Consider the following 24,145-nt stretch of genomic DNA (forward strand, 5'->3'; position numbering starts at 1 on the left):
AGCGCCCCCCCTGCCCCCCCCGGTAGCTATGCTACTGGTCCTCACGGCTGCATATCTCATGGCTAGTCCTTATCCGAGCACGTTCAATTATCACTAATAAAAATCTGTATAAATTTCTTCAGTTTAAAAAAAATTCATAGACTGCTTACATTTTTTTTTTTACACACTGGACAAAAAAGTGTCCCATTTTTACGGACTGTCCTGGAATTTTGGACAGTTGACAACCATGTTCCTTCTGGTTAGGTCCCTTCAGTTTTTTACCTTGCAGGTTTGAAGGTGCTGTCCCAGAAACAGGACCGTGAAAGGATCAGGACATGTTAATTGCACACCCAAAAAGAGGAGTTTAGGGGCATTCATTCGTTTGTAGCATTTCTGGGGTGAAAATGTTGTGGTGACTGTTGGGAAGTGTATACAGTGAAGGAAATAATTATTTGATCCCTTGCTGATTTTGTAAGTCTGCCCACTGACAAAGACATGGACAGTCTATAATTTTAAGGGTAGGTTAATTTTAACATTGAGAGATAGAATATCAAAATAAAATCCAGAAAATCGGATTGTATAAATTATATAAATTTATTTTCATTTTGCAGTGAGAAATAAGTATTCGATCCCCTACCAACCATTAAGAGCTCTGGCTCCTACTGACCAGTTGGACGCTTCTAAATAACTTGTTACCTGCATTAAAGACGGCTGTCTGACATAGTCACCTTTATAAAAGACTCCTGTCCACAGACTCAATTAATCAGTCAGACTCTAAACTCTACAACATGGGCAAGACCAAAGAGCTTTCTGAGGATGTCAGGGACAAGGTCAAAGACCTGCACAAAGCTGAAATGGGCTACAAAACTATAAATAAGACGCTGGGTGGGAAAGAGACAACTTTTGGTGCAATAGTAAGAAAATGGAAGAAATACAAAATGACTGTCAATCGACATCGATCTGGGGCACCATGCAAAACCTCACCTTGTGGGGTATCCTTGATCATGAGAAAGGTGAGAGATCAGCCTAAAACTACATGGGGGGACTTGCTAATGATTTCAAGGCAGCTGGGACCACAGTCACCAAGAAAACCATTGGTAACACATTAAGTCGTAAAGGTTTAAAATCCTGCAGTGCCCGCAAGGTTCCCCTGCTCAAGAAGGCACATGTGCAGGCCCGTCTGAAGTTTGCCAATGGACACCTGGATGATTCTGGAAGTGATTGGGAGAAGGTGCTGTGGTCAGATGAGACAAAAATTGAGCTCTTTTGAGTTAACTCGCCGTGTTTGGAGGAAAAGAAATGCGGCCTATGACCCAAAGAACATTAGGTGGAAGGAAGGAGGAAACATTGTGTTTTGGGGGTGTTTCTCTGTTAAGGGCACAGGATTACTTTACCACATCAATGGGAGACTGGATGGAGCCATGTACCGTAAAATCCTGAGTGACAACCTCCTTTCCTTCACCAGGACATTAAAAAGGCTCGTTGCTGTGTCTTCTAGCAAGACAATGAACCAAAACATACAGCCAAGGCAACAAAGGAGTGGCTCAAAAAGAGGCACATTAAGGTCATGGAGTGGCCTAGCCAGTCTTCAGACCTTAATCCCATAGAAAACTTATGGAGGGAGTAGAAGCTCCGAGTTGCCAAGCAACAGCCTCAAAATCTTAATGATTTAGAGATGATCTGCAGAGAGGAGAGGATCAAAATTCCTCCTGACATGTGCGCAAACCTCGTCATCAACTACAAAAAACGTCTGACTGCTTTGCTTGCCAACAAGGTTTTTGCCACCAAGTATTAAGTCTTGTTTGCCAGAGGGGCCAAATACTTATTTCTCACTGCAAAATGCAAATAAATGTATGTAATTTATACAATGTGATTTTCTGAATTTTATTTTTTATATTATATCTCTCAATGTTAAAATTAACCTACCCTTAAAATTGTAGACTGTTTATATCAAGTATTTGTCAGTGGGCAAACTTACAAAAATCAGCAAGGGATCAAATAATTATTTCCTTCACTATATATGGGGTTGTGCTGCTCCCTATACAGTGGGGAAGCCAGGAGCATTGCTCTCCTAGTAACATTTGTAACAATGGATCAGGTCTGGTAAAAGAATAGTGAAGATTCTGCTCTATGGCAAAATTTGCTGACCAGTAAGCGATGTCGTATGTTAGCAGTACTCACTTACTATAGTAGGTAATCATCTTTCAATATTTTACTTTACTTTAATATTGCAGGATCAGGACTGGAAACCTTTGAATCCTGGAGACCCAATGTTTATTTCACTGGATGGAAAAGTTACCTGTTATGAAGGAGAAAATACAGTTTATCCAACGTTTGTCAATGAAGCGGCGTACTATGAGAAAAATCAGGCTTTTGCCAAAACTGAGAAAGTGACACTTACTGCACAATCTATCCAATGTAACTCTATGTAACAACATAATGGTTTCTCTTTGCTATTGAACTAACTGTAAGGGCTTTTTTTTTTTTTTTTTTTTTACAGAACCATGAATGTGAAGTTTTGGTCCACAAACTATTTGTTAACACTAGAGATAGTAGAATTTGTAATGGACTCATACAATTGCAGTGTTCTTGGCCATAAACTTCTATTTCTATTGTCTTTGGGTTCTGGTTGTATTTTGCAGAATATCAGAAAACAGAAAAACACAAGCTACTCTGTATCCACCAAGGCAAACCTGACTAGATCTAGTGACTGTGGACCATTGGTGGGGCCCATAATGTTCCCTACTTACATGATCCATGATCTCTCACTTTTGTAATATAAAGTAAGAAAATGTCATGTATCTTATAAATGGGCACTTTCAGTAAGGTTTCTTGCAGTAGAGCCAAGTACTGCAGTGCGCAGGCAGCGGGAAAGGTCAGAGAGGCCCCGCGCCTGTGCACTGCAGTGCTTGGCTCTGCCCTCAACAGGGCAGATCAGTACACCTGCACAGGAGCCACAACACGAAGCAAGGAAGATGACGACATTGCATGAAGATGGGAGGTGCCGGACCCGGACCTGCGACACCCATCGGATAGTACCGCCCCAGGGTGAGTATAACAAAACTTGTTTTTCTTATCTTTCAGGTTAGATCGGGGGCTTATCTACAGCATTACAGAATGCTGTAGATAAGCCCCGAAATGCAGTGGCCACAGCTTATAACTGAAAAACGAGACGACAGGTTTGCTTTAAGGCTGTGTTCACACGAACATATGCAAAATTTCCTGGTTTACACACAAAGCTGCCTGAACTTGTCAGACGGCCGTATACCTTGGACCAAGATCAAAAAGCAGTGCATAGACTGGCCAGTAGCTCTCCCGACCCGAGCGTCATGTATTTCTATGCAGTGGTCACACTTGGTTCGGGAGAGCCACCTGCCAGTCCGAGCACTGTGTTCCGATCTTGCTCCGAGTTTGACGGCCATCTGACTGTGCCCTTAGAGAGCGTTTCTTCCCTTGAAGATTTACCTGAATCACTAATACATACATACATACATACATACATACGTACATACATATCATCTCATAAAAAGCAATAAAGACAACAAGCTCAAGTATTGGTTTCATATAAAATATATATCTTTATTTGTTTTTTTTATTATTGTAGTTTTTCACAATGCCTTGCAATAATCTATTTTTTTAAATAAATATATTTGATCGAGAAATGAGTACAGTTATTGACTTGCAGTTAATATTTTATCTCCCAAAAGCCATAATTCAGACATTAGAGGTAGGATTCAATTATTAAATAAAATGTAAAATTAAATCACAGTGAAAAAGCATGAAATTATAATAAATATACCAAAAAATGTACACTTAAAATACAAACTTTACAAATATTGTGTCATAAATAATATAAATCCATATAAAAAATATATAAACACAAAGTAAAAATTAGATAAAGCTAACTTAAGTTTCACATCAGTTCACTGTCTCGTAGGAATAAATTTTGTACATCCCTGAGATTACAAAATTCTTGTTCCAACTATTTCGCTTTTAGCATGAGTAATAATTCTGACGAAAAATGATTATATATATATATATATATATATTTAAAAACTTTTATTAAAATTCGGCAAAGAACTCATCACCTTCAAGTTTCATATAGTAAAAGTGCAAACTAAAATGAAATGGAGTATGTATGTGCTTATCGGATGCATTACACATACAAGCCTTTAGGTCAGAGGTCACAGGTTAGTATTGGAGGTTTTTACTCTTTATCGGCATTTGGCCTGTAGATGGAAGCACTGGTGGACACAGACCCAACCAGACCAGTATATGGGCCCTTTACTGTCCAATTGCTCATCATAATGCAAAATTTCACCTGCTTTGGAGGTGGAAATGGGGCCCCCTTGCCTCCTGGGCCCTGTGTGGCTGCACAGGTGGCACCAATGGTATGTCCATCCCTGGATGGTAGCTCTTCTGCTGAACTACATAGTGCAGTATGTCCTCTTCATATAAAATCTGTATTGGGCTGGGGTTCAATTAAGGAAATCAAGGATTCACCCTCCATGTATAGAGAATTTGTGCACATCTACTTCTAGTTATATTGCAATCTTTGTCTTTGTACATACAGACCAAATCATCAATCAAGTCTGATAGGTTTATTAATGAACCTATAGAAAATTAACCCTAGTGACAAGTGGGCTTGTCTTCTGTGAACCTTGGGGCCCAATATTAGAGCCTGGGCCTGCAGGAGGATCAGTGGGTATTTTGCTTGATTAGTTAGACTCTTTACGGGATTTATGGCAAAAAATAAGGTCGAATTCAGATGTTCGCAAAAACACTGCGAGGCCCAGACTGACAGCAGCTTTCCTAACTCGACCTCAACAGTTTTGTGTATGCCTTGAAGGGGTTGAGTTTGGGTCAGGAGATCCGCGGACTATACGGTTGTTACGGTCCATACTTAAGACAGTGTTTTAAGGAAATCGTAATTCAGCCTAATGAGAAATAATCGCCTATGTAGTTTAGGTTTAACTAGCCCAAGGGTTGCAAACCTGTGAACCTCATCCTAAGAAGGCATCATCTTTTACACTTCACACAGAAATGTATATACTTTTATGGTACTGTTATAGCTATTATTGGTACAACAATTTCTTATCTATTAATCAAGACTTAAATTATAGCTACAATTATACTCCTAAGAGTCCTAACAAATGAAAAATTTATAGTAAAAAATAATACTTTTTCTTTGCTTTGACTGTCTGATGGCACAGTGTCAGATTGTGTCGGAGTATACCCTATCGATAAGGGTATCGATTTAGACCATTGGCAACTATTTGAAGAAAAAAAATGCATTGTGCAAAAAAAATCTATTGTAAATTCTTTTATATAAAGCATTTGCTGTTTTCTGAAAAAATCTGAAAGCAGCTAGTTCATGGATTCTACTTAAATTTATTCAATCATATTACCATGTAAATATTATCCAAAATCAATAAATATATATATTTTATATATCTATTATCTTAGCTATTTGACTACAAGTAGAGACAAAACCTGCATAAATGGAAAACTCGATTCATGGAACAATGCTTTATGGAGCGTGCAAACTGTATACCGAGGACTCCTTATGCGTAAGCAATTAAATTTAGTGCAAATTTTAAAAGAAATGTAGTGTAATAGAAAATTAATGTTACAACAGTAATTTGTTATTTTCCCTTTTAACAAAATTTTTGGGAAATTACATTTTTTTTGCTAAAATCTTTTCACATTTTTTAAGTTGCTGCACTTTACAGGGCAGAGGTAGTTTGTGTTTTACTTCGTAATGCTATAAAGCTTCAGAGTTCTGTATGGCAGAAGAGTTTTAGGAGGTCAGAGATGGTCAGTCTTCTGTGTTATTTCCACATTTTAAACTGTGGTTTCCAGGCTTTCCTCCACAGAATCTCTGACATCGATTGTAACAGGTCGGTCTCTCTCATAAGTATCCGCTTCATCATCCGTTATCAAGTTGGCATAGCTTGTGCCTTGAAGAAGAGAAACACAGCATGATACTTGCATTGCTTCTAATGTATGTTTTTTATAATACAATGTAGCATATAGAGTAAAAATAAAATAAGTCTAAACCCAATGAAGTACTTATCAGTATGGGTATCGTGCTACCGAAATTTATATTGCTTTTTTTTGTTTGTTTCTTAGAAAAGATAAAAATTACAAAGGGGTTTTCCACCTTTGGGCAATCTTTCGGCTAGCAGTGCAGCTTGCTGAATGCTAACAGTGTGCAAGGTACACACTATTAGGATTTAGCTTCTATTCATGTACCAAGTAGAAAATGACTTCTAAAGGCCCCTTTACATTTAGCGATGCACCAGCGATCCCGACCACGATACGACCCGGTCAGAATCGCCGGTGCATCGCTAAATGGTCGCTAGCGAGCTGCCAAACAGGCAGATCTCACCAGCGATGCAGCAGCGGTCGGTGGTCATACTCACCTTTCAGACGCGGCGAGGGTGACCGTCTTCCGCCCACGTCCATGGCTCGCTCGTTGGCGCCAGCAGGAAGCAAAATCGGTGACGCTTTAGCGATATCGCTAGCGGCCCTTAAGACTGGAGGTTAATTGTTTGCGATCTGAGATAGCTCGAATCACAGCAGTTAAGGCCCCTTTACATTTAGCGATGCACCAGCGATCCCGACCACGATACAACCCGGTCAGGATCGCTGGTGCATCACTAAATGGTTGCTAGTGAGCTACCAAACAGGCAGATCTCACTAGCGACGCAGAGATGCTCGGCGGTCGCTCTTACCTTTCAGATGGGGCGAGGATGTCCGTCTTCCGCCCACGTCCATGGCTCGCTCGTCGGCGCCAGAAGGAAGCCGATGACGAGAAATGGACCAGGCCGATCTTGCGCGATCAGCGATTTACCAGAGGGGGAGCCGGTCGGAGGTAAGTATCACATGTAGCGATATCGCTAGCAATATCGCTATTGCGTCACAAAATCGGTAACGCTTTAGCGATATTGCTAGCGATATCGCTATGTGTAAAGCCCCCTTTACTCTCAGTGGCTGGCTGCATAACTCCCTGAGCACTTTTCACTATTCTCTCTAAACTGTCTGCTCTGGAAATCATAGCGATAAAGGATATATCCAAGATTTTCTGAAAACAAAAAATGTGCCTAAGAACGAACAGACAGGTAGTTGCTACCTACCTGCCTGTTGTGCCCTGCACCGTTCTTCCCCGACACAGAGCGGTGACAAACCAGTCCTGCCGGCGATTCAGCTGCCTATGCTGACATCACGTCAACAGAGAAGAGGTTTCTTTTGCTCCCTGCTCTGTCGACGGGGTGGGACTTCCAATGTCATTCTGATTGACAGCCGTCTCCCCCAGTTAGGCAGTGGGAATCCAGCTGTCAACCAAAGTGACGTAGAAAGTCCCGCCCTGCTAACAGAGCGAAACCTCAACTCTGACGTGATGTCAGCAGAGGAAGCTAAATCGCTGGCAGGAGTGGTCTATGACCACTCTGTGTTGAGGAAGAATGAAGCCATACACAACAGGCATGCAGCAACTGCCTGCCTGGTAGTGCTTAGGCATATTTTTTGCTTTTCAGATAGTCCTGTATATACCCTTTGCAGAATACCAGACTCTTCAGAAAGTTATAGTTGTAATTGAATTCATTAATTGTTTTGTTATTGTACTGTATTAGTTCTCTCCAATACAGATCGGACAGGATATAGGGAACCCCAGACTGATCCATAAGTGCGGAGCATGCCAATTTTGTACATGGGTTCAAAAGCTTCAAGTTTTGCCTCTGAATGAAGTTAACCCCTTGAATACATCTGCTGCAGCCAAGGGGATAACTTCATTCAGAAGCGAAACTTCAAAGTTTCCAATTTACCATGTGAAATTTACAATACAGGTGTCTTCTTATGTGACAGAGGGCCTATTGACGCTCTGAGCAAATGGCCTCCAAAAGAGCGGCTGCGATCTTGGCAACTGATATAGCTACACTCCTGCAGCCTCTTCATATTTTGATTGTCCCAAACATATTTCTCTTTATAAAAATCTCATGTACATACCAGAATACATTTCAGACCCGGGTTCTTCATTTATGCAGGTGACATGATTATGCCATTCTGTCCATTTTACCTCATTTATCCTGTTCAGGAAGTAACAAAGTATTAATAATCTATAATTAGTGGGTGGAATGTACGTCACATACAGTTATAGCTAACACCAGAGTCATTCATGCCTCAATTTTGTCTTTTTAAGCTTTTATTCTATAATAATTTCATCTGCAGTAAGAGCATTTACCATATAATAACAAGATTTTAGTTGATCATATACATGGCAAGCCCCCCAGAGAGGCGCAAACATCCTGTCCAAATGAGTGAAGTCATTCATGAGCACTCACCTTAGACATGCTCTGTTGTCGTTTTTGGACACGGTGCATGATTCTCCGAGTTGAAATTTAACCTTTAACCACATTGGTAAACTCTTCTCAAACTCCAGAATTGTCCGAGCTCTCTGCGAGTACAGAATCAAAGGGGAAATTATTGTTTTATTCACAGTTACATCAACCAAGGGTGTTACTACAATAAAAGCGGACCATTGCTGGAGAAAAGAAAGCCAGACCAGATTGAAGGCATTTGCTGTGGGTGGTGGGTATTGTGTAAGGATCCCTTCTATGGAGGTCCGACACCCCAAATTATGGAAAGAGTGGTAAAAAAGCACAAAGTTTTCCTTTTCCAGGTGGCTAGGGTTGTGGTAGTGTTAATCGCCATAAGAAAGGAGCCTCTTCCTAATCTTTACGAGGCCCCCCCATATCTATGTTCTTCACCAATTTGAACTTTGATGTAGCGAGTTGTATAATATTGAGTAGGGTTCACACATCTCTATTATAAAGCAAGATCATCCCTATGGTAAAAGCAATGACAGGAAGTGTTGTCATGAGAGCTTAGGAATACAGATGGTATGGGCCTTGGGCCCCTCATTTACAGGGCTGATAGTTTTTCACATTTTCATATTTGTTTTCTATCATTTTTATGGCAGTTAAGGAAAATGTTGCATGTCATCAGCAACTTTATCTTTTCCCATAATCTTATTTTGTAGATATTATTCTACTAGAAAAAATCATAAACCAAATGGAACTCATGTAAAGGCAATTGTGATTCTAGAGATCCCGATTCCAGTGCTATGTCACGTGCTGGGCTTCCTGCTGTAGCTTTGATAAGATTCATAATTTTATCTTCTGAAGCTCTGCTAGTCGTCTCATAAGTGATCACTGTCTAACACTGCCCTTCCCATCATTTAACAGCTTTCTGCCTACATGGTGCATAGGCAGAATGCTACCAACAAGTGGAGTGAGGCAGAGATGGCCATAGCTCATCATTGTGAGGACTAGCAAAGTTGCAGAAGATAAAGTACTGGTTTATCAAAACTACTTCAAGTAGCCCAGTAAGTGACACATCACCGAAATTATCTCTACATTATGCTGCTCTCAGAAGAAGCAGCAAAAAATGGATTTTTTTTTTTTTTTTTTAAAACGTTGCATAGTTTCCTGATGAGTGATACTTCATGGCTGAAGTCTCAGGGTTTTTATCCCATGTGGACCTGATTTGTGAACATTGAAATAGTCCTAACCAGTGAAAATGTAGAAGAAAGCTATGCAGCAGAACTTTGCACTCACCTGTATTCTCCATATGTGCTCACTTTCTTTGGAAATCTTTTCCACAGTTTCTCCCATCAAAGCAATGAGCATGTTTAGAAGAAGCACAAATGTAAGTATAACGTAAGCGATGAGAAGAAGAAGGGACAAGACGGGGAATTTAGAGTTTATTTGCATCTCCAGGTCTCCGAGACCAATCGTCAGCTTAAATAGCTCCACAATGGCCGTGCTGAAGCTCTTGTAGGCGCTACAGTAATTATCTTCATCAGCGCAGTTTTCAATGAGAGAAGCCAGAGCTGTTCCAAGAAGAAAAAAAAAATTATTATATTTCTTATGTATCACTGTTAAGTTCTTAGTTAAATATTTCCTTAAAGTGACTCGGTCAGCACAGGATAACTGTTCAAGCTAAGCTCCACCGCTTGATGCTTGACGGCTGGGCCAATCATTTACACCTTCCCACCTGCTTGGTTTCCATCTATCTCTGTATCTAGTGGTGTGACTTAGCACAGTCATTCTGTGCTGACAGAGTCCCTGTAAATTTTATTTCAGATTAACCTAGTCACTTATTATTGATCCAACAGGCAACAGTTAAATATCACGTAAAGGGAATTTGTCATGAGAAAATGGCCTATCATTCAAATGAAGTTTTTATGTTCAATGTATCCTGTCCTCTCTCTGTTGTAGTCCCCCAAGGCTCTGTTCTAGGACCCCTACTATTCTCAATCTATACACTTGGCCTGGGACAACTCATAAAGTCCCATGGATTCCAGTACCACCTTTATGCTGATGACACTCAGATCTATATCTCTGGCCCAGACGTCACCTCTCTGCTCTCCAGAATCCCGGAGTGTCTATCAGCCATATCCTCCTTCTTCTCTCGTTTCCGCAAACTCAATGTGGACAAATCTGAACTCATCATATTTCCTCCATCTCACAGATCTTCTTTACCTGACCTATCTATCACAATTGACAACATCACGCTTTCCCCCAAACCACACATCCAAGCTCTTTCCATCTCCTGTCACCTCTAGCTCAAAAATATTTCCAGAATCCGTGCTTTCCTTAACCGTCAATCAACTAAAATGCTTGTGCATGCCCTCATCATCTCCCGCCTCGTCTACTGCAACATCCTTTACTGTGACCTCCCTGCTAACACTCTCGCGCCTCTCCAGTCCATCCTTAACTCTGCTGCCCGACTTATTCATCTCTCTCCTCGCTACTCCTCCGCTTCTCCCCTCTGCAAATCTCTTCACTGGCTCCCATTCCTTCAGCGCATCCAGTTCAAATTACTAATACTGACCTACAAGGCCATCTATAACCTGTCTCTGTAAGGTAGACAGCGGGTCGTAGTCATGGCCGAACACTCCGGTGCTGTTGTGCTTGGGCCTCCCCTCACAGGATAAAGATACAACACTTTCTGCATAGCACGATCTGTACTCACAGTGCTGGTAGAGTCCTCCCTATGCCTTCCAGGACTATCTTCGGTTACTTGCATACAAATAAAGACAGTCTAAGTTTAACTCACAATGCAGAACTTTACTGATGTCTCTTCGCAGCTCATCCAGATTACAAACCTTTTGTGACATACGTCTGGTGCGAGTCTGGGCTGCAAGTAAGACAGCACCCCGAGCAACCCCGAGACCCTTTACCCCTATACAGGGATCTGGAATTACAGCAGAACCCAGGACGTAGCTGTCTGTATAAGAGCAGCAGACCAGAGCAGGACAGTCGCCAGAAAGGGATTAATAAACGGGACCGAAAGCGTAGTAAAGAGGCCAAGTCAAAACCAGGTGGGCAGCAGAGGTACAAAATTAGCAGGCTGAAGCAGAGTCAAAATCCAGGCCAAGGTCAGAGTCATAAACCAGGAGGGCAGCAGAGGTACAAAATCGGCAGGCAGTAGCAGAGTCAAAATCCAGGCCAAGGTCAGAGTCATAAACCGGGAGGGCAGCAGAGGTACAAAATCGGCAGGCAGTAGCAGAGTCAAAATCCAGGCTAAGGTCAGAGTCAGAAATAGCAAATAAAACACTAGCACACTGGGGAAACCAAGACTATATCTGGCGGCCTGCAGGACAGGCCCCAAAGTATTTGAAGGATAAGGCTATCCCTCACAGGTTCACAGTCTGATGACCTCATCTGGACCGCCCCCAGAAACAGGCCAGATGGCGATGCACCAACCCCGTCACCTCTGACAGAGGAGTGGAGCCTGCGCCCACCAGATGCCTGCGCAGGAGCCCCTTCTCTGTCACCACCATCACCCACGGGCGAACCACGGCGATGGCCAACGACAGAGGCATGCGTCAAAGGAGCAGACCCACATGAGGACATAGCCCTCCTATTGCCGGCACCTACAGTCGAAGGAGTCCGGCGCCTCCCAGTGGCCGAGGCAGGAACAGCAGCCCCCGAGTCCGATGGCGACGTGACAGTCCGGCGCCTCCCAGTGGCAAAGGCAGGAACAGCAGCCCCCGAGTCTAACGCTGGCGTGACAGTCCGGCGCCTCCCAGTGGCCGAGGCCGAAACACCAGCCCCCGATTCCGACGGCGACGTGACACCTTTGTTACATTTCATAACAGCTTTCCCTTCTTCACTCTCTTCCCTATGCAGCTCAAGGTCAGGTTGTACCCACTTGTGCGAATTACTGGTATCCCTCCTGTCCGTCCTCACTATCACTGGTGCTTCCCTTTGCCGTTTCGCCCCGGCTCCTAGAAAATGCGCCCAGGCTGTGAGACGCCACATGATGAACCCTCGCCTGTCTGGTTGCCCCTTGCTTCTTTCAATTCTTCAATGGGGAACTCTATCCCCTGACCTTGCTGCTATACTTGATTTTGACTGGATAGCTGGGTACTCTGCTTTAATGTTGCTGGCAGTCTGTGTCAAGTCCTAAGTCTTGAACACTAAAGCTCAAGTCAAAAAGAGGGTTTTACACCCCGGGCAGTTAAGCCCGTCTACAGGGTTCAAACATCACTGCCTAACTAACTCTACCTAGAAAGTCCCCCTCTATCCCTATACAGCTAACCCCTCCTATTATTAACCTCTATATCTCCATTTAAAAATATAACAAACTCTGTGCCCCATCTAGTGGCATAACACTAATTACACTATCCCTAATATGTACATAGATTAAACAGCAACATGAAATATGCACGTTATATCACAATACAGGCAACATAATATATATATATATATATATATATATGTATGTATGTATATATACAGTACTGACCAAAAGTTGGGACACACCTTCTCATTCAAAGAGTTTTCTTTGTTTTCATGACTGAAAATTGTAGATTCACTCTGAAGGTATCAAAACTATGAATTAACACATGTCGAATTATACAATTACCAAAAAAGTGTGAAACAACTGAAAATATGTCTTATATTCTAGGTTCTTAAAAGTAGCCACCTTTGGCTTTGATTACTGCTTTGCACACTCTTGGCATTTTCTTGATAAGCTTCAAGAGGTAGTCACCAGAAATGGTCTTCTAAGAGTCTTGAAGGAGTTCCCAGAGATGCTTAGCACTTGTTGGCCCTTTTGCCTTCACTCTGCGGTCCAGCTCACCCCAAACCATCTCGATAGGGTTCAGGCCTGGTGACTGTGGAGGCCAGGTCATCTGGCGTAGAACCCCTCAATCTCCTTCTTGGTCAAATAGCCCTTACACAGTCTGGAGGTGTGTTTGGGGGTCATTGTCCTGTTGAAAAATAAATGATGGTCCAACTAAACGCAAACCGGATGGAATAGCATACCGCTGCAAGATGCTGTGGTAGCCATGCTGGTTCAGTATGCCTTCAATTTTGAATAAATCTCCAACAGTGTCACCAGCAAAGCACCCCCACCCCATCACACCTCCTCCTCCATGCTTCACGGTGGGAACCAGGCATGTAGAGTCCATCCGTTCACCTTTTCTGCATCTCACAAAGACATGGTGGTTGGAACCAAAGATCTCAAATTTGGACTCATCAGACCAAAGCACAGATTTCCACTGGTCTAATGTCCATTTCTTGTGTTCTTTAGACCAAACAAGTCTCTTCTGCTTGTTGCCTGTCCTTAGCAGTGGTTTCCTAGCAGCTATTTAACCATGAAGGGCTGCTGCACAAAGTCTCCTCTTAACAGTTGTTGTAGAGATGTGTCTGCTGCTAGAACTCTGTGTGGCATTGACTCTAATCTGAGCTGCTGTTAACCTGCGATTTCTGAGGCTGGTGACTAAGATGAACTTATCCTCCGCAGCAGAGGTGACTCTTGGTCTTCCTTTACTGGGGCGGTCATCATGTGAGCCAGTTTCTTTGTAGCGCTTGATGGTTTTTGCCACTGCACTTGGGGACACTTTCAAAGTTTTCCCAATTTTTCGGACTGACTGACCTTCATTTCTTAAAGTAATGATGGCCACTCGTTTATCTTTACTTAGCTGCTTTTTTCTTGCCATAATACAAATTCTAACAGTCTATTTAGTAAGACTATCAGCTGTGTATCTACGAAACTTCTGCACAACACAACTGATGGTCCCAACCCCATTTATAAGGCAAGAAATCCTACTTATTAAACCTGACAGGGCACACCTGTGAAGTGAAAACCATTTCTGGTGACTACCTCTTGAAGCTCATCAAGAGAATGCCAAGAGTGTGCAAAGCAGTAATCAAAGCCAAAGGTGGCTACTTTGAAGAACCTAGAATATAAGACATATTTTCAGTTGTTTCACACTTTTTTGTTAATTATATAATTCCACATGTGTTAATTCATAGTTTTGATGCCGTCAGAGTGAATCTACAATTTTCATAGTCATGAAAATAAAGAAAACTCTTTGAATGAGAAGGTGTGTCCAAACTTTTGGTCTGTACTGTATATACACATTGGGAGCATGTGGAACTTAAAGGAACATAGGTTTTCTTACATATCCCTACATCTCCTCTATATATCTCTTATCTAAGCTCCCGATATCTTCCCTCACATAATCTCCGGTCCTCCCAAGACTTCCTTCTCTCCTCCACACTTATTCACTTCTCACCCAACCGTCTCCAAGACCTCTCGGATATCCCCCATCCTCTGGAATTCCTTGCCCCAACATGTCCGACTATCAACTACATTCGGATCTTTCAGACGGAACCTGAAAATCCACCTCTTCAGGAAAGCTTACAGCCTGCAATGACCCCGCTGCCTCCTCACAACAACCGGAGCTACCGCCTCACCTACACCAGAGCTGCTGCAACCATCCAACCTACTGTCTCCTTCCCCACCATCCTGTAAAATGTAAGGGTACCGTTACACTAAGCGACGCACCAGCGATTCCGACAATGATACGACCTGTAAGAATCGCTGGTGCGTCGCTAAGAGGTCGCTAGTAAGCTGTCAAACAGTCAAATTTAATCAACGACGCAGCAACGATCTCGGCGGGATTGCTGGTGCGTCGCTTAGTGTCCCACAGCAGCGATTCTGACGACTGCCGCCTGCGTCCATGATTTCTGAGTCACTAACGAGGTCGCTCATTGGTTTCAAAGACAGCGATGCATGCTGGCCAGCGGGACACCAGCGATCAAAAAATGGCCCTGGACATTTGAGCACGATCAGCGACATCGCAGCAGGGAGCCGGTCGTTGCTAAGTGTCACACATAACGAGATTACTGGCGAGGTCGCTGTTGTGTCACAAAATCGGTAACACATCAGTGATCTCACTAGCGATCTCGCTTAGTGTGAAGTACCCCTTAGGCCTCAAGGGCAGGGTCCTCTCTCCCCTCTGTATCAGACTGTGATTGTTAATTTGTTTACTGTAAGTGATATCTGTAATTTGTAAGTAACCCCTTCTCATGTGCAGCACCATGGAACCAATGGGGCTATATAAATAATAATAATAACAATAATAATAATAACTTAGGAATTGCAAAACCACTCAGCCATTGCTAACTAAGAGTAATATAAGTATAAACCAGGCAAGAGAAATATATTTTGCTAGTGATAGCCAAAGATGAAAGTCTTGAGGTTAAATAATGGATACGTACCCACTCCAAATCCAAAAAGAAATAAAATGTACACAAATAAGAACTTGAGAACATCATTCAGGATGACCTAGAAGAAATCAGAGACACTATTAAAATATAACAACATATCCTTTATGACAGTATAACAAAACCTTTGTCATCAACTGTGGCATAATAACACTATTGGCACAGAACTACAAATTTTGGACACTGAAAGTTATGGGCGTAAAAGAAATTGGGAATTGGAATGTTGGCTATAACAGATGGCCATAATAAATCAGTGGGGTCCTGGGTTCGAATCCCACCAAGGACAACATCTGCAAGGAGTTTGTATGTTCTCCCCGTGTTTGCGTGGGTTTCCTCCGGGTACTCTGGTTTCCTCCCACATTCTAAAGACATACTAATAGGGAATTTAGATTGTGAGCCCCATCGGGGATAGGGATGATAATGTGTGCAAACTGTAAAACGCTGCGGAATATGTTAGCGCTATATAAAAATAAAGATTATTATTATTATTATTAGATGTAGCATTGAATGTTTTTCATTTCGCACTAGTGTCCAGAATTGTGACATCATTTTGAAAAACCACATTGCTAACCAATAAAAAGAAGGATTAGTCCAAGATCTTTTGACATGTCAAATCTATAGGACTCATTACAGAATCTGAGGAATCTGCTCCAGAGACAGTGAGGACACCAGACCTCTGATCTTACTTGGATATTGGGAATATAAAACTTTCACACCACTAATCTAATCCAATTAAGGACTCATTCCCTGAGCTTAGTTTGTTAATTTAAATGTCCATTTATTATGGCATGCCTTTGTTGGATTTTTTTGTGTATCGATTTGTGTTTCTTCAGAAACTTTGTTATAGCATGCTTGATGAAGAGACCTATAAGAAGTCTCGAAAGCTTGCTTTGTTACATCATTTATTTTATTTTTGTTTGCCATTAAAAGGTATCACAACTACAAAATTGTCTTGTTTTCCCCACTGAGAGAAATCTATAGGAAGACGCGTTGCCCAATGACTTACTACTTTTGCCTGAGGACCCAGCATGAGGTGTTCCAAGAAATACCAAGTTGGCACAAGTTTTCCAGGCTTATTTTTAAGAGAATGTATATTTGGTGGCATAAGAATGCATAAAATAATATGATTACTATTTTACGTGCTGTAGGTGGTTGATACTGTATGTCTGTACCGATCACTCTCATAAATCGACAATCCTCTGCTTACCTTTTGGATCATAACACTGTAGATTCCCAGGGACTGAAATCCTCTTGTGTAATACAGCATGTTTGCCCATCCAAGTGCCATGGCTAATACAAGAAAAGCCAAATATTCTTTGACACCAAAAAGGTAACAAAAAACTGACGTTATAACCAGAATCGCTTGGATGAAACTAGAAGGGAAAAAGACATGATGATCACAAAGAAACATTGATTTGGGAATTGTGTGTAAGATCTACATTATAGTCATTTGTTTCTAATGCAAACTAAAGCCAACATATTGGGATTGTGCCATTTACAGCTATATTATGACTAGCAAAACACTATATATAGTAGATCTATATGAATTATGCAGTATAATAAAAGCTATTACTCCATGCATCAGCCTGAAAATGCTTACAGGTGTAACCCAAAGATTCTGGGCTCCAATGTGAAACCTGTAATAATGTTCCCCACCTGTCATGTGCCAATAATATTGATAGGGTCACTAAGTGTCCTTAGACTGGAACCAGCTGTGACTGCCACTTCAGCTCCCCCAACTATTCTTCACTATATGATATGCAAGTAGTATCTTCAGAGGCGCTCTCCACAAGAAGAATCTTTACCCCTTAGATGTCCCGTCAAGGCCTCTTACACAGCCAAACTTGTTCTCCTGCTTTGCATTACTGAGAGTAAAAAACCCTGAAACACCTATCTGGAAGTGGAATTTATAGTGTGGCTTCTTATCTTAGGTCTTGTGATGTGACAAGACACTTTAAAGAGTCAATGTTGACTTAAGGGCCCATTACACAGCGATATCGCTAGCAATATCGCTGTAACGTCACTGGTTTTGTGACGTAGCAGCGATATTGCTAGCAATATCGCTACATGTGATACTTACCTCCGACCGGCTCCCCCGCTGGCTATCGCTGATCGCGCAAGAACATCCTGGACCATTTCTCGTCATCTGCTTCCTGCTGGGCTTCCTGTGGCGCCGACGAGCGACGCGTGGACTCGTGCGGAGGACGTCAGGATCGCCGCATCTGACAGGTAAGTAGCGACCCCCGACCACTACTATGTCGCTGGTGAGATCTGCCTGTGTGGCAGCTCACTAGCGACCACTTAGCAATGCACCAGTGATCCATATCGTTGTCGGGATCGCTGGTGCATCGCTAAGTGTAACGGTACCCTTAGAATTACTATCAACAATAGGTGGCACAAGGGTTCTACTTCTTGTCCTTTCCTTCTCTCTGAAGAGGCGATTTGCATAGTTACTTTCCCAGAGGAGCAGTGCATAGGACCCCGTCACACATAGCGACTCACCAGCGATCCCGACAACGATATCAACTTGTCAGACACGTGGCACTTAGAAACCCGCTGTTTACCTTGGTTACCAGCTCCCTGCACCAGCGCGCTGGTGTCTAAGGTACACTGCAGGTTTTTAAGCGCCGCGCTTAGAAACCCGCTGTTTACCTTGGAAACGAGCTGGGAGCTCGCTGATCGCTGCTCTCCCGCCTGCCACACGCAGCGATGCATGCTGGCCAGTGGGAGACCAACGATCAAAAAATAGTCCAGGGCTTTTGAGCACGATCAGCGATACCCGGCAGGGGGGCCCGGCGGTCACTGATAGGTGTCACACACAGCGATATCGCTGGTGAGATCGCTGTTGCGTCACAAAACTTGTGACTCAGCAGCGATCTCGCTAGCGATCTCGCTGTGTGTGCCGGGGTTTATAGCCTATAAGTCTCCTTATGCCATCTTAAAGCTATCCACAAGGAACAATGTTATCAATTAAAGCCCCGGTATATGGTGATATGGTTAATTGGAACAGTTGCTCAAGTTTCAAGCCAAATTCATCCAAGAAAGGACATGAGATTTTTTAAGTTATATATTTAGCTTTATTACTTACAAGAGAACGTGAAACCAGGCATCGGACAGAATTGAACGAAGATCTGAAGACCTCACTAAGAAAATGACCACACCCTATGGAAGAACATTGTTGTTATTTAGTGTTAATTCAAGAAATGCATAAAAAAATGTAAACAACTTTGGACCCGCGTCCAATTCTTCATGTCATGAGGTCGTGGCATCTAGTAAGTGATACAGGCGCCCAGGATGCCGAGCAAAGGATTGCCAATGCAGAAGTGAACACTGCCTTGCATGTATGTCAGGCCGAGACGTACTGCACCAGAACAGGGTAGTTTGAATCTTTCTGATCACCGCTAGTTAATTAATTTTACCAATATGTTAGGTCAAATTAGTTTTTTTATTGAAATGAAATGCAATAAGATTAAAAAAAAACAAAGAAAACAAAAGATGGTGTGTCAATCATCTACATGACTGCTGCAGCTAATTACTTGCCTCAGAAGAGAGGTTAGCATGTATGGCAGGTCAGTGTTTGACTGCACTGTCAGGTGGGGATACACAGCACTTCATCTATGGAGGAAAATTAACAAAGGCTGGCAGGGACTACGACAGCTTTGGCTGTGAAGATACACTAATGGTTATTTTTTTTACATTTTTTGTATCGTATTTCTCCTGATGTTGTTTTTTAATTTATCGCATTTCCTCCTGTTAGAATTATAGCTTCAAATTTTGGACAATTCATGTGCCCCACTAAAGTAGTGTTAAATGGAACCTGCCACATGATTTATGCTCCTTGAACCACGGGCAGCATGAATCAGAGACCGGCTCCTGTATTGTAAATGTGATGTTTCAGAGAACAACATGGCTGCAGCTGGGGATGAGGTGACTAGTCCAAGAGGTGTGTTCAAGAGCTAGACAGTCAAGGTGGAGAAAAGCTGGTGAGGATGTACCTCCTGGACTAGTCACCTAGATCCTGGTCATTTTTAACTTTATTTTTCTCTGATGTTTGGAACACAGGAGCCGGTGGTGCGAGTAACATGAATCATGACAGCTCCCCTTTAGGGTATAATTTTAATTAAATTTCACAGTTGTTTGCTACCAGGAAAAATGTATATATAATGAGTAAATAAATATTGTAAAATAAAGGCGAAAATGTGAATCAGGTTTTCACACTGGTTTATACACCCATCTAATTGCTCAGTGTATGGAATAAGATGATATGTCTACGCCACATCAAGCTAGGAAATATGCACATAGTTGGGAAACAATGTGCAAGTGCAATAAAATGACATACACAAGTGTGATTCATCTACATAATAACACATAGGAATTCAATAACTCTGTCATTGCTCACCTCTTTGATCATTAGGTATGTAGCACATACAATAATAAACATTTGTCCGACTAGCTGTAGCCAACCTCGATCATATGTCAAACTTAGGGGATACAGAGCCTGTGGATATGGAAGAGATGAGTTAGTGTTCATTCTATGTGTACAATAATGGTATAATCTATGTAATTAATTAACGATATTATGCAAAGACCAATAAATCCCCTTGTAAATTAATCAGTCGCGCCTCCTAAATTTTAATAATATGAATCTTTATGATAAAGAAAATGCAAGAGCCTACACAAAACAAATAAAACATCAGAAAGTATGCATGTTGTGCCAGAAAGTGTTTTCTAGACTAATATTTGGCTCTGGGATATAACCCATATTTACCTGCAAGGGAATCAGCAGAGCCATGTAAATATAATGAAATAGGTATAGATAAAGACTAAAGTACTCTAAGGTGAAAAGTGTGGGGTCTTAAATCCCATATGTCACTTTCTATGTGAATCAATTCCTCTGGCGTCACTATGCACTTAGCACTTTATTGCACAGTGGTTCTATTAGTGTTACATTCTTTTGATTCTGCATTATTTATGTATTATTAGCTGTAAGTGTGTATTGCACCTTCTACATTATTGAATACTATTTGACACCACTTTAGGGGTAATGTCTATTTTCATTATATTTTAGAGATGATCAAATAAATATGCAGGACCATGGTCCAGCGGACATGTCAGTAGTCCAGAGCCCTACAAAACGCCTCCTATCTGCATCCCTGGAGCCTTTTCTGAGTTTTAAGTGTGTCGTAAAATCATCGTTCTGGTGTGGCACACAAATGATGTCATTTTGGGCCTACTAATCAGAAGAGGTGCCAGGTATGACTCTTGAGTAAGCTACACATGCGAAACACGAGTTGGTGTCAGTGGCCGGTGTAGTGCTAGGATTCAGCATGGATATTTATTACTTCTACATATACTATCTCTCTGTGAGTCTTTCAGTTATGTAATCAATGATGGTATTGGACCAGGTGCACTAATAGTGATTTACATTTGATATCTGATATATGGTACATAACTCCGATTTGTGATTTATATGCACTTTTGGATATTGTAACTACAATATATAGCAATATGTGTTTTCTTTAACATACATACATCATTATTGATACCTGATTAGTACTTAGAATTGTGATATATCCAATACAACTATGTGTCTGAATGCCGGCCCTTATTTAGAATGAATGGCTAATGTGAAATAGCAAATCAGATGCATGTGACATGACTGCAATTTTATATATGTATAAATAGGTGACTATCTACTGGTCGTATGCTACTTTTTTTGACCCGTATGTTCATATCAGTTCCCGTAACCACTGCTACTGGTGATCATATGTTAAACTATAATCTATGTTTTAAAATATATTTACAATAAAACATTGTTATTTTTAATATAGCCTTCTGGACTCTTGCTTCTCTTCCTTTTTATTTAATTGTACCCTGTTGCATTTATTACACCCATTTCTATTACTACAGAGAAACAATAAATGATTAAAAAAAAAATAAAAGACAAAACATTTCTTCTTTTTAATAACATTGTGGCCTGCCTCTCAATGGTGTCCAAGGTGAATCAGGAAAAAAGGAAAAATTCCCACCTTCTTAAAAGATCCATTTTATTGAGTCAAAAAGTAAGACAGAGTTCACATGAATGTCTTAATGACGCGTTTCGAACACTAGGACTGTGTTCTTTATCAAAAAGCTTTTTGATAAAGAACACAGTCCTAGTGTTCGAAACGCGTCATTAAGACCTTCATGTGAACGCTGTCTTACTCTTTTACTCAATAAAATGGATCTTTTAAGAAGCTGGGAATTTTTCCTTTTTTCGTGATTGACTACACACGGGACTACGTGATCCCATGCTCCCACACACCACAAGCTGTTACAGGTGAGCTGGCTGGATTTTTTTTTTTTCTTTCCGTGTCCAAGGTGACTAGGTCTACTCCGGCTACCGCTTGTCCCACCCCTGCTTAGACACATGGAAATGTGAGCTCGGTGGAGTAGGAGTAGAATATTATTTCCATGGTTGACATGTACAATTCTTTCATAATTCATAGTTGTCCTCAGCCTTCAATAGTAGAAGCTTTTTTTTCTCTGTGTCTTGGCACTCAAGTAAATACAGTGCTCTACAACAAAGGGACCCCACTCTCTGAGTTTAATATATAATGATATCGACTATGACCCAGGGGTTGCCTTAATGAGACACTCAATTGAGGCATCACTAAGGCTGCATATTTAATTATATACTTAAATAGGAGAGCCTTACCTGTTCTCCACGTGGTCGGTAGTAAGAGACTAATGTAAGGACAACGTTGTACATGAATGATAGAAGAAAAGACAAAAAGAACATGTATCTTGCAAACTTTTTCCATTTCATCTGAAGAAGAGTATGAAGAGGCTCCAAAGCCAACAGCTCATGGCGATTCTAAAAAGAAAAAAAAAACATGTACCTTAATACATGTATTTAATAATAAATAATATAATGTATGATACATGGTAATATATTAGGTCTCAGTAAACAGGTCTTGGATTTACAACTGTCTATAATTTCATACAGAGGTTTGTTATGACAGATTCTGCATGAATCTGAAATGAAAAATTTGGGTATTTTTCATCATGTGCCGTGTTAAGACTCTTTGAACGTTAGTTCAATGTAGAAAACCAAATGTGACGTGTTATGTACATGGGCCCTAAATAATTTATACATGTTAGTGGTTACCTTAAGTTTAATAAAAGAAAACCCTTAAGTTAAAGTCTGTAATCTACATTACTTTACTCATTTTCACATTTTCAGACCACCTGATACGCAATTTTCAGCTTGGTCCAATTTTCAGGTTTTTTTTTCTCTGGTGGGAGTATGTTTCCAGTAATTTAACTAATTAATTAGCTCGCATATCAGCCCAGCTTCTACCCTGTTTTCCCTTCCCTCACTGAGATTGTACATGTTTTCTGGAAACTCCACTGGTGATCCTTTTCCTCTCTTTGGATATTTCTAACACTGAGAGGAGGGAGGGGAATAGCAGAAAGAGCTATCGGTAGCAGAAGCTCTGACGGATTTGTATCAGTTTTGCCTAAGCTTTCAGCTTAGTAATAGAAAAGAATGAAAACTTTTTAGAAAGTAGCTTAACTTTGCATTTAGGCAGCAAATAATACAAAAAAAATCAGTGCAACATTACTTCTCAGATCTATTACTATAATTCTTACTGACTGGTGGTTCTAACAATCCCACTACTTACATCAATACTAGTGTTGTAAACCACAATATCAAGTATCGAGTTGCGGGAACAGGTATCTATGTCTTGTAGGTCGTACAAGGAAGATGAAACCGGTCCATAAGCCCAATCTGTAAACTTTCTGGAGAGCACCCGATTCTCTTTTTCCTTTATTTCTCGGCTGAGTATGTAATGAAGAATCTAAGTGAAAACATAGAAATGTAAGTAACCCAACATCTCATAAGATATACAGTAAAATGTCACCATAGTGAAAAGTGGTCTTTTATAGGGATGGTCATCTTGTTGAAGTTCGCCAATGTACATACTGGAAATCTGTCACAGAACACGTGTAGACACAGGAGGTTTCTTCTCATGCAACATGACAAGTAGAAAAGTATAACTAAGATGTGGTGGCACTGAAAATCTGCCGCTGGTGTTGACAAAGGGGTGGTCTCTCCAAAATCGGTATTTTGGAGAGGATTTATTGTATCATGATTTTTTTCTAGAGAGACTTAAGTCTTACCTCAGTCTTTCCTGTTTTAGCTGCCAGTTGCATTGGAGTGAGGCCTTCATTATTCTCAATACTTTCCAAAGACTTGTTCTTACAGGTTCTTAGGATTGTATCATACATGCGTATTATGAAGGCATTTTGAGCTTCTGAATTCTCTGCAACGGTCACCAAGGCATGAAGGACGGTATTGCCCAAAGAGTCTTGGATAGTGACATTTGTCCGGCTGTTCTCCATGAGGAGCTGCACCACATCTGGTTGGTTGGTACATGCAGCAAGCGCTAGTGGTGTTTCACCTTAAAGAACACAGGAAACAGATTAAAAATTGCTATGACCTTAGTGTTATATTTTCATGTTCTTGCCATATAGCCGTATACCATAATGTGATAATGCTCTCTCCACACTTGCTCCAGGTTCTCTTCCAACAG

General features: G+C 41.3%; 2 protein-coding genes across 3 annotated transcripts in view; one reads left to right on the forward strand and one right to left on the reverse strand.

Annotated features, from left to right (window-relative positions):
* ASPA (aspartoacylase) overlaps positions 1–2,596 on the forward strand; it is a 43,090-nt gene extending 40,494 nt beyond the window's left edge. For both annotated transcript variants that reach the window (XM_073565291.1, XM_073565293.1), the window contains one exon: positions 2,214–2,596. In XM_073565291.1, the coding sequence (XP_073421392.1) occupies positions 2,214–2,411 (198 nt within the window). In that variant the 3' untranslated portion in view covers positions 2,412–2,596. The remainder of the gene's footprint in view (positions 1–2,213) is intronic.
* Positions 2,597–5,285: 2,689 nt separating this feature from the next.
* TRPV3 (transient receptor potential cation channel subfamily V member 3) overlaps positions 5,286–24,145 on the reverse strand; it is a 51,876-nt gene continuing 33,016 nt past the window's right edge. The window contains exons 8-18 of the mRNA XM_073565289.1: positions 23,733–24,013; positions 23,234–23,410; positions 22,264–22,422; positions 19,966–20,064; positions 18,655–18,728; positions 16,774–16,939; positions 15,561–15,627; positions 9,597–9,871; positions 8,322–8,434; positions 7,987–8,066; positions 5,286–5,939 (exon numbers count right to left, since the gene is read on the reverse strand). Coding sequence (XP_073421390.1) covers positions 5,824–5,939; positions 7,987–8,066; positions 8,322–8,434; positions 9,597–9,871; positions 15,561–15,627; positions 16,774–16,939; positions 18,655–18,728; positions 19,966–20,064; positions 22,264–22,422; positions 23,234–23,410; positions 23,733–24,013 — 1,607 coding nt within the window. The 3' untranslated portion in view covers positions 5,286–5,823. The remainder of the gene's footprint in view (positions 5,940–7,986; positions 8,067–8,321; positions 8,435–9,596; positions 9,872–15,560; positions 15,628–16,773; positions 16,940–18,654; positions 18,729–19,965; positions 20,065–22,263; positions 22,423–23,233; positions 23,411–23,732; positions 24,014–24,145) is intronic.

The sequence above is a fragment of the Dendrobates tinctorius genome, unplaced genomic scaffold (assembly GCF_039654945.1).
Source record: "Dendrobates tinctorius isolate UK_male_01 unplaced genomic scaffold, ASM3965494v1 ptg000016l, whole genome shotgun sequence".
NCBI lineage: Eukaryota > Metazoa > Chordata > Amphibia > Anura > Dendrobatidae > Dendrobates > Dendrobates tinctorius.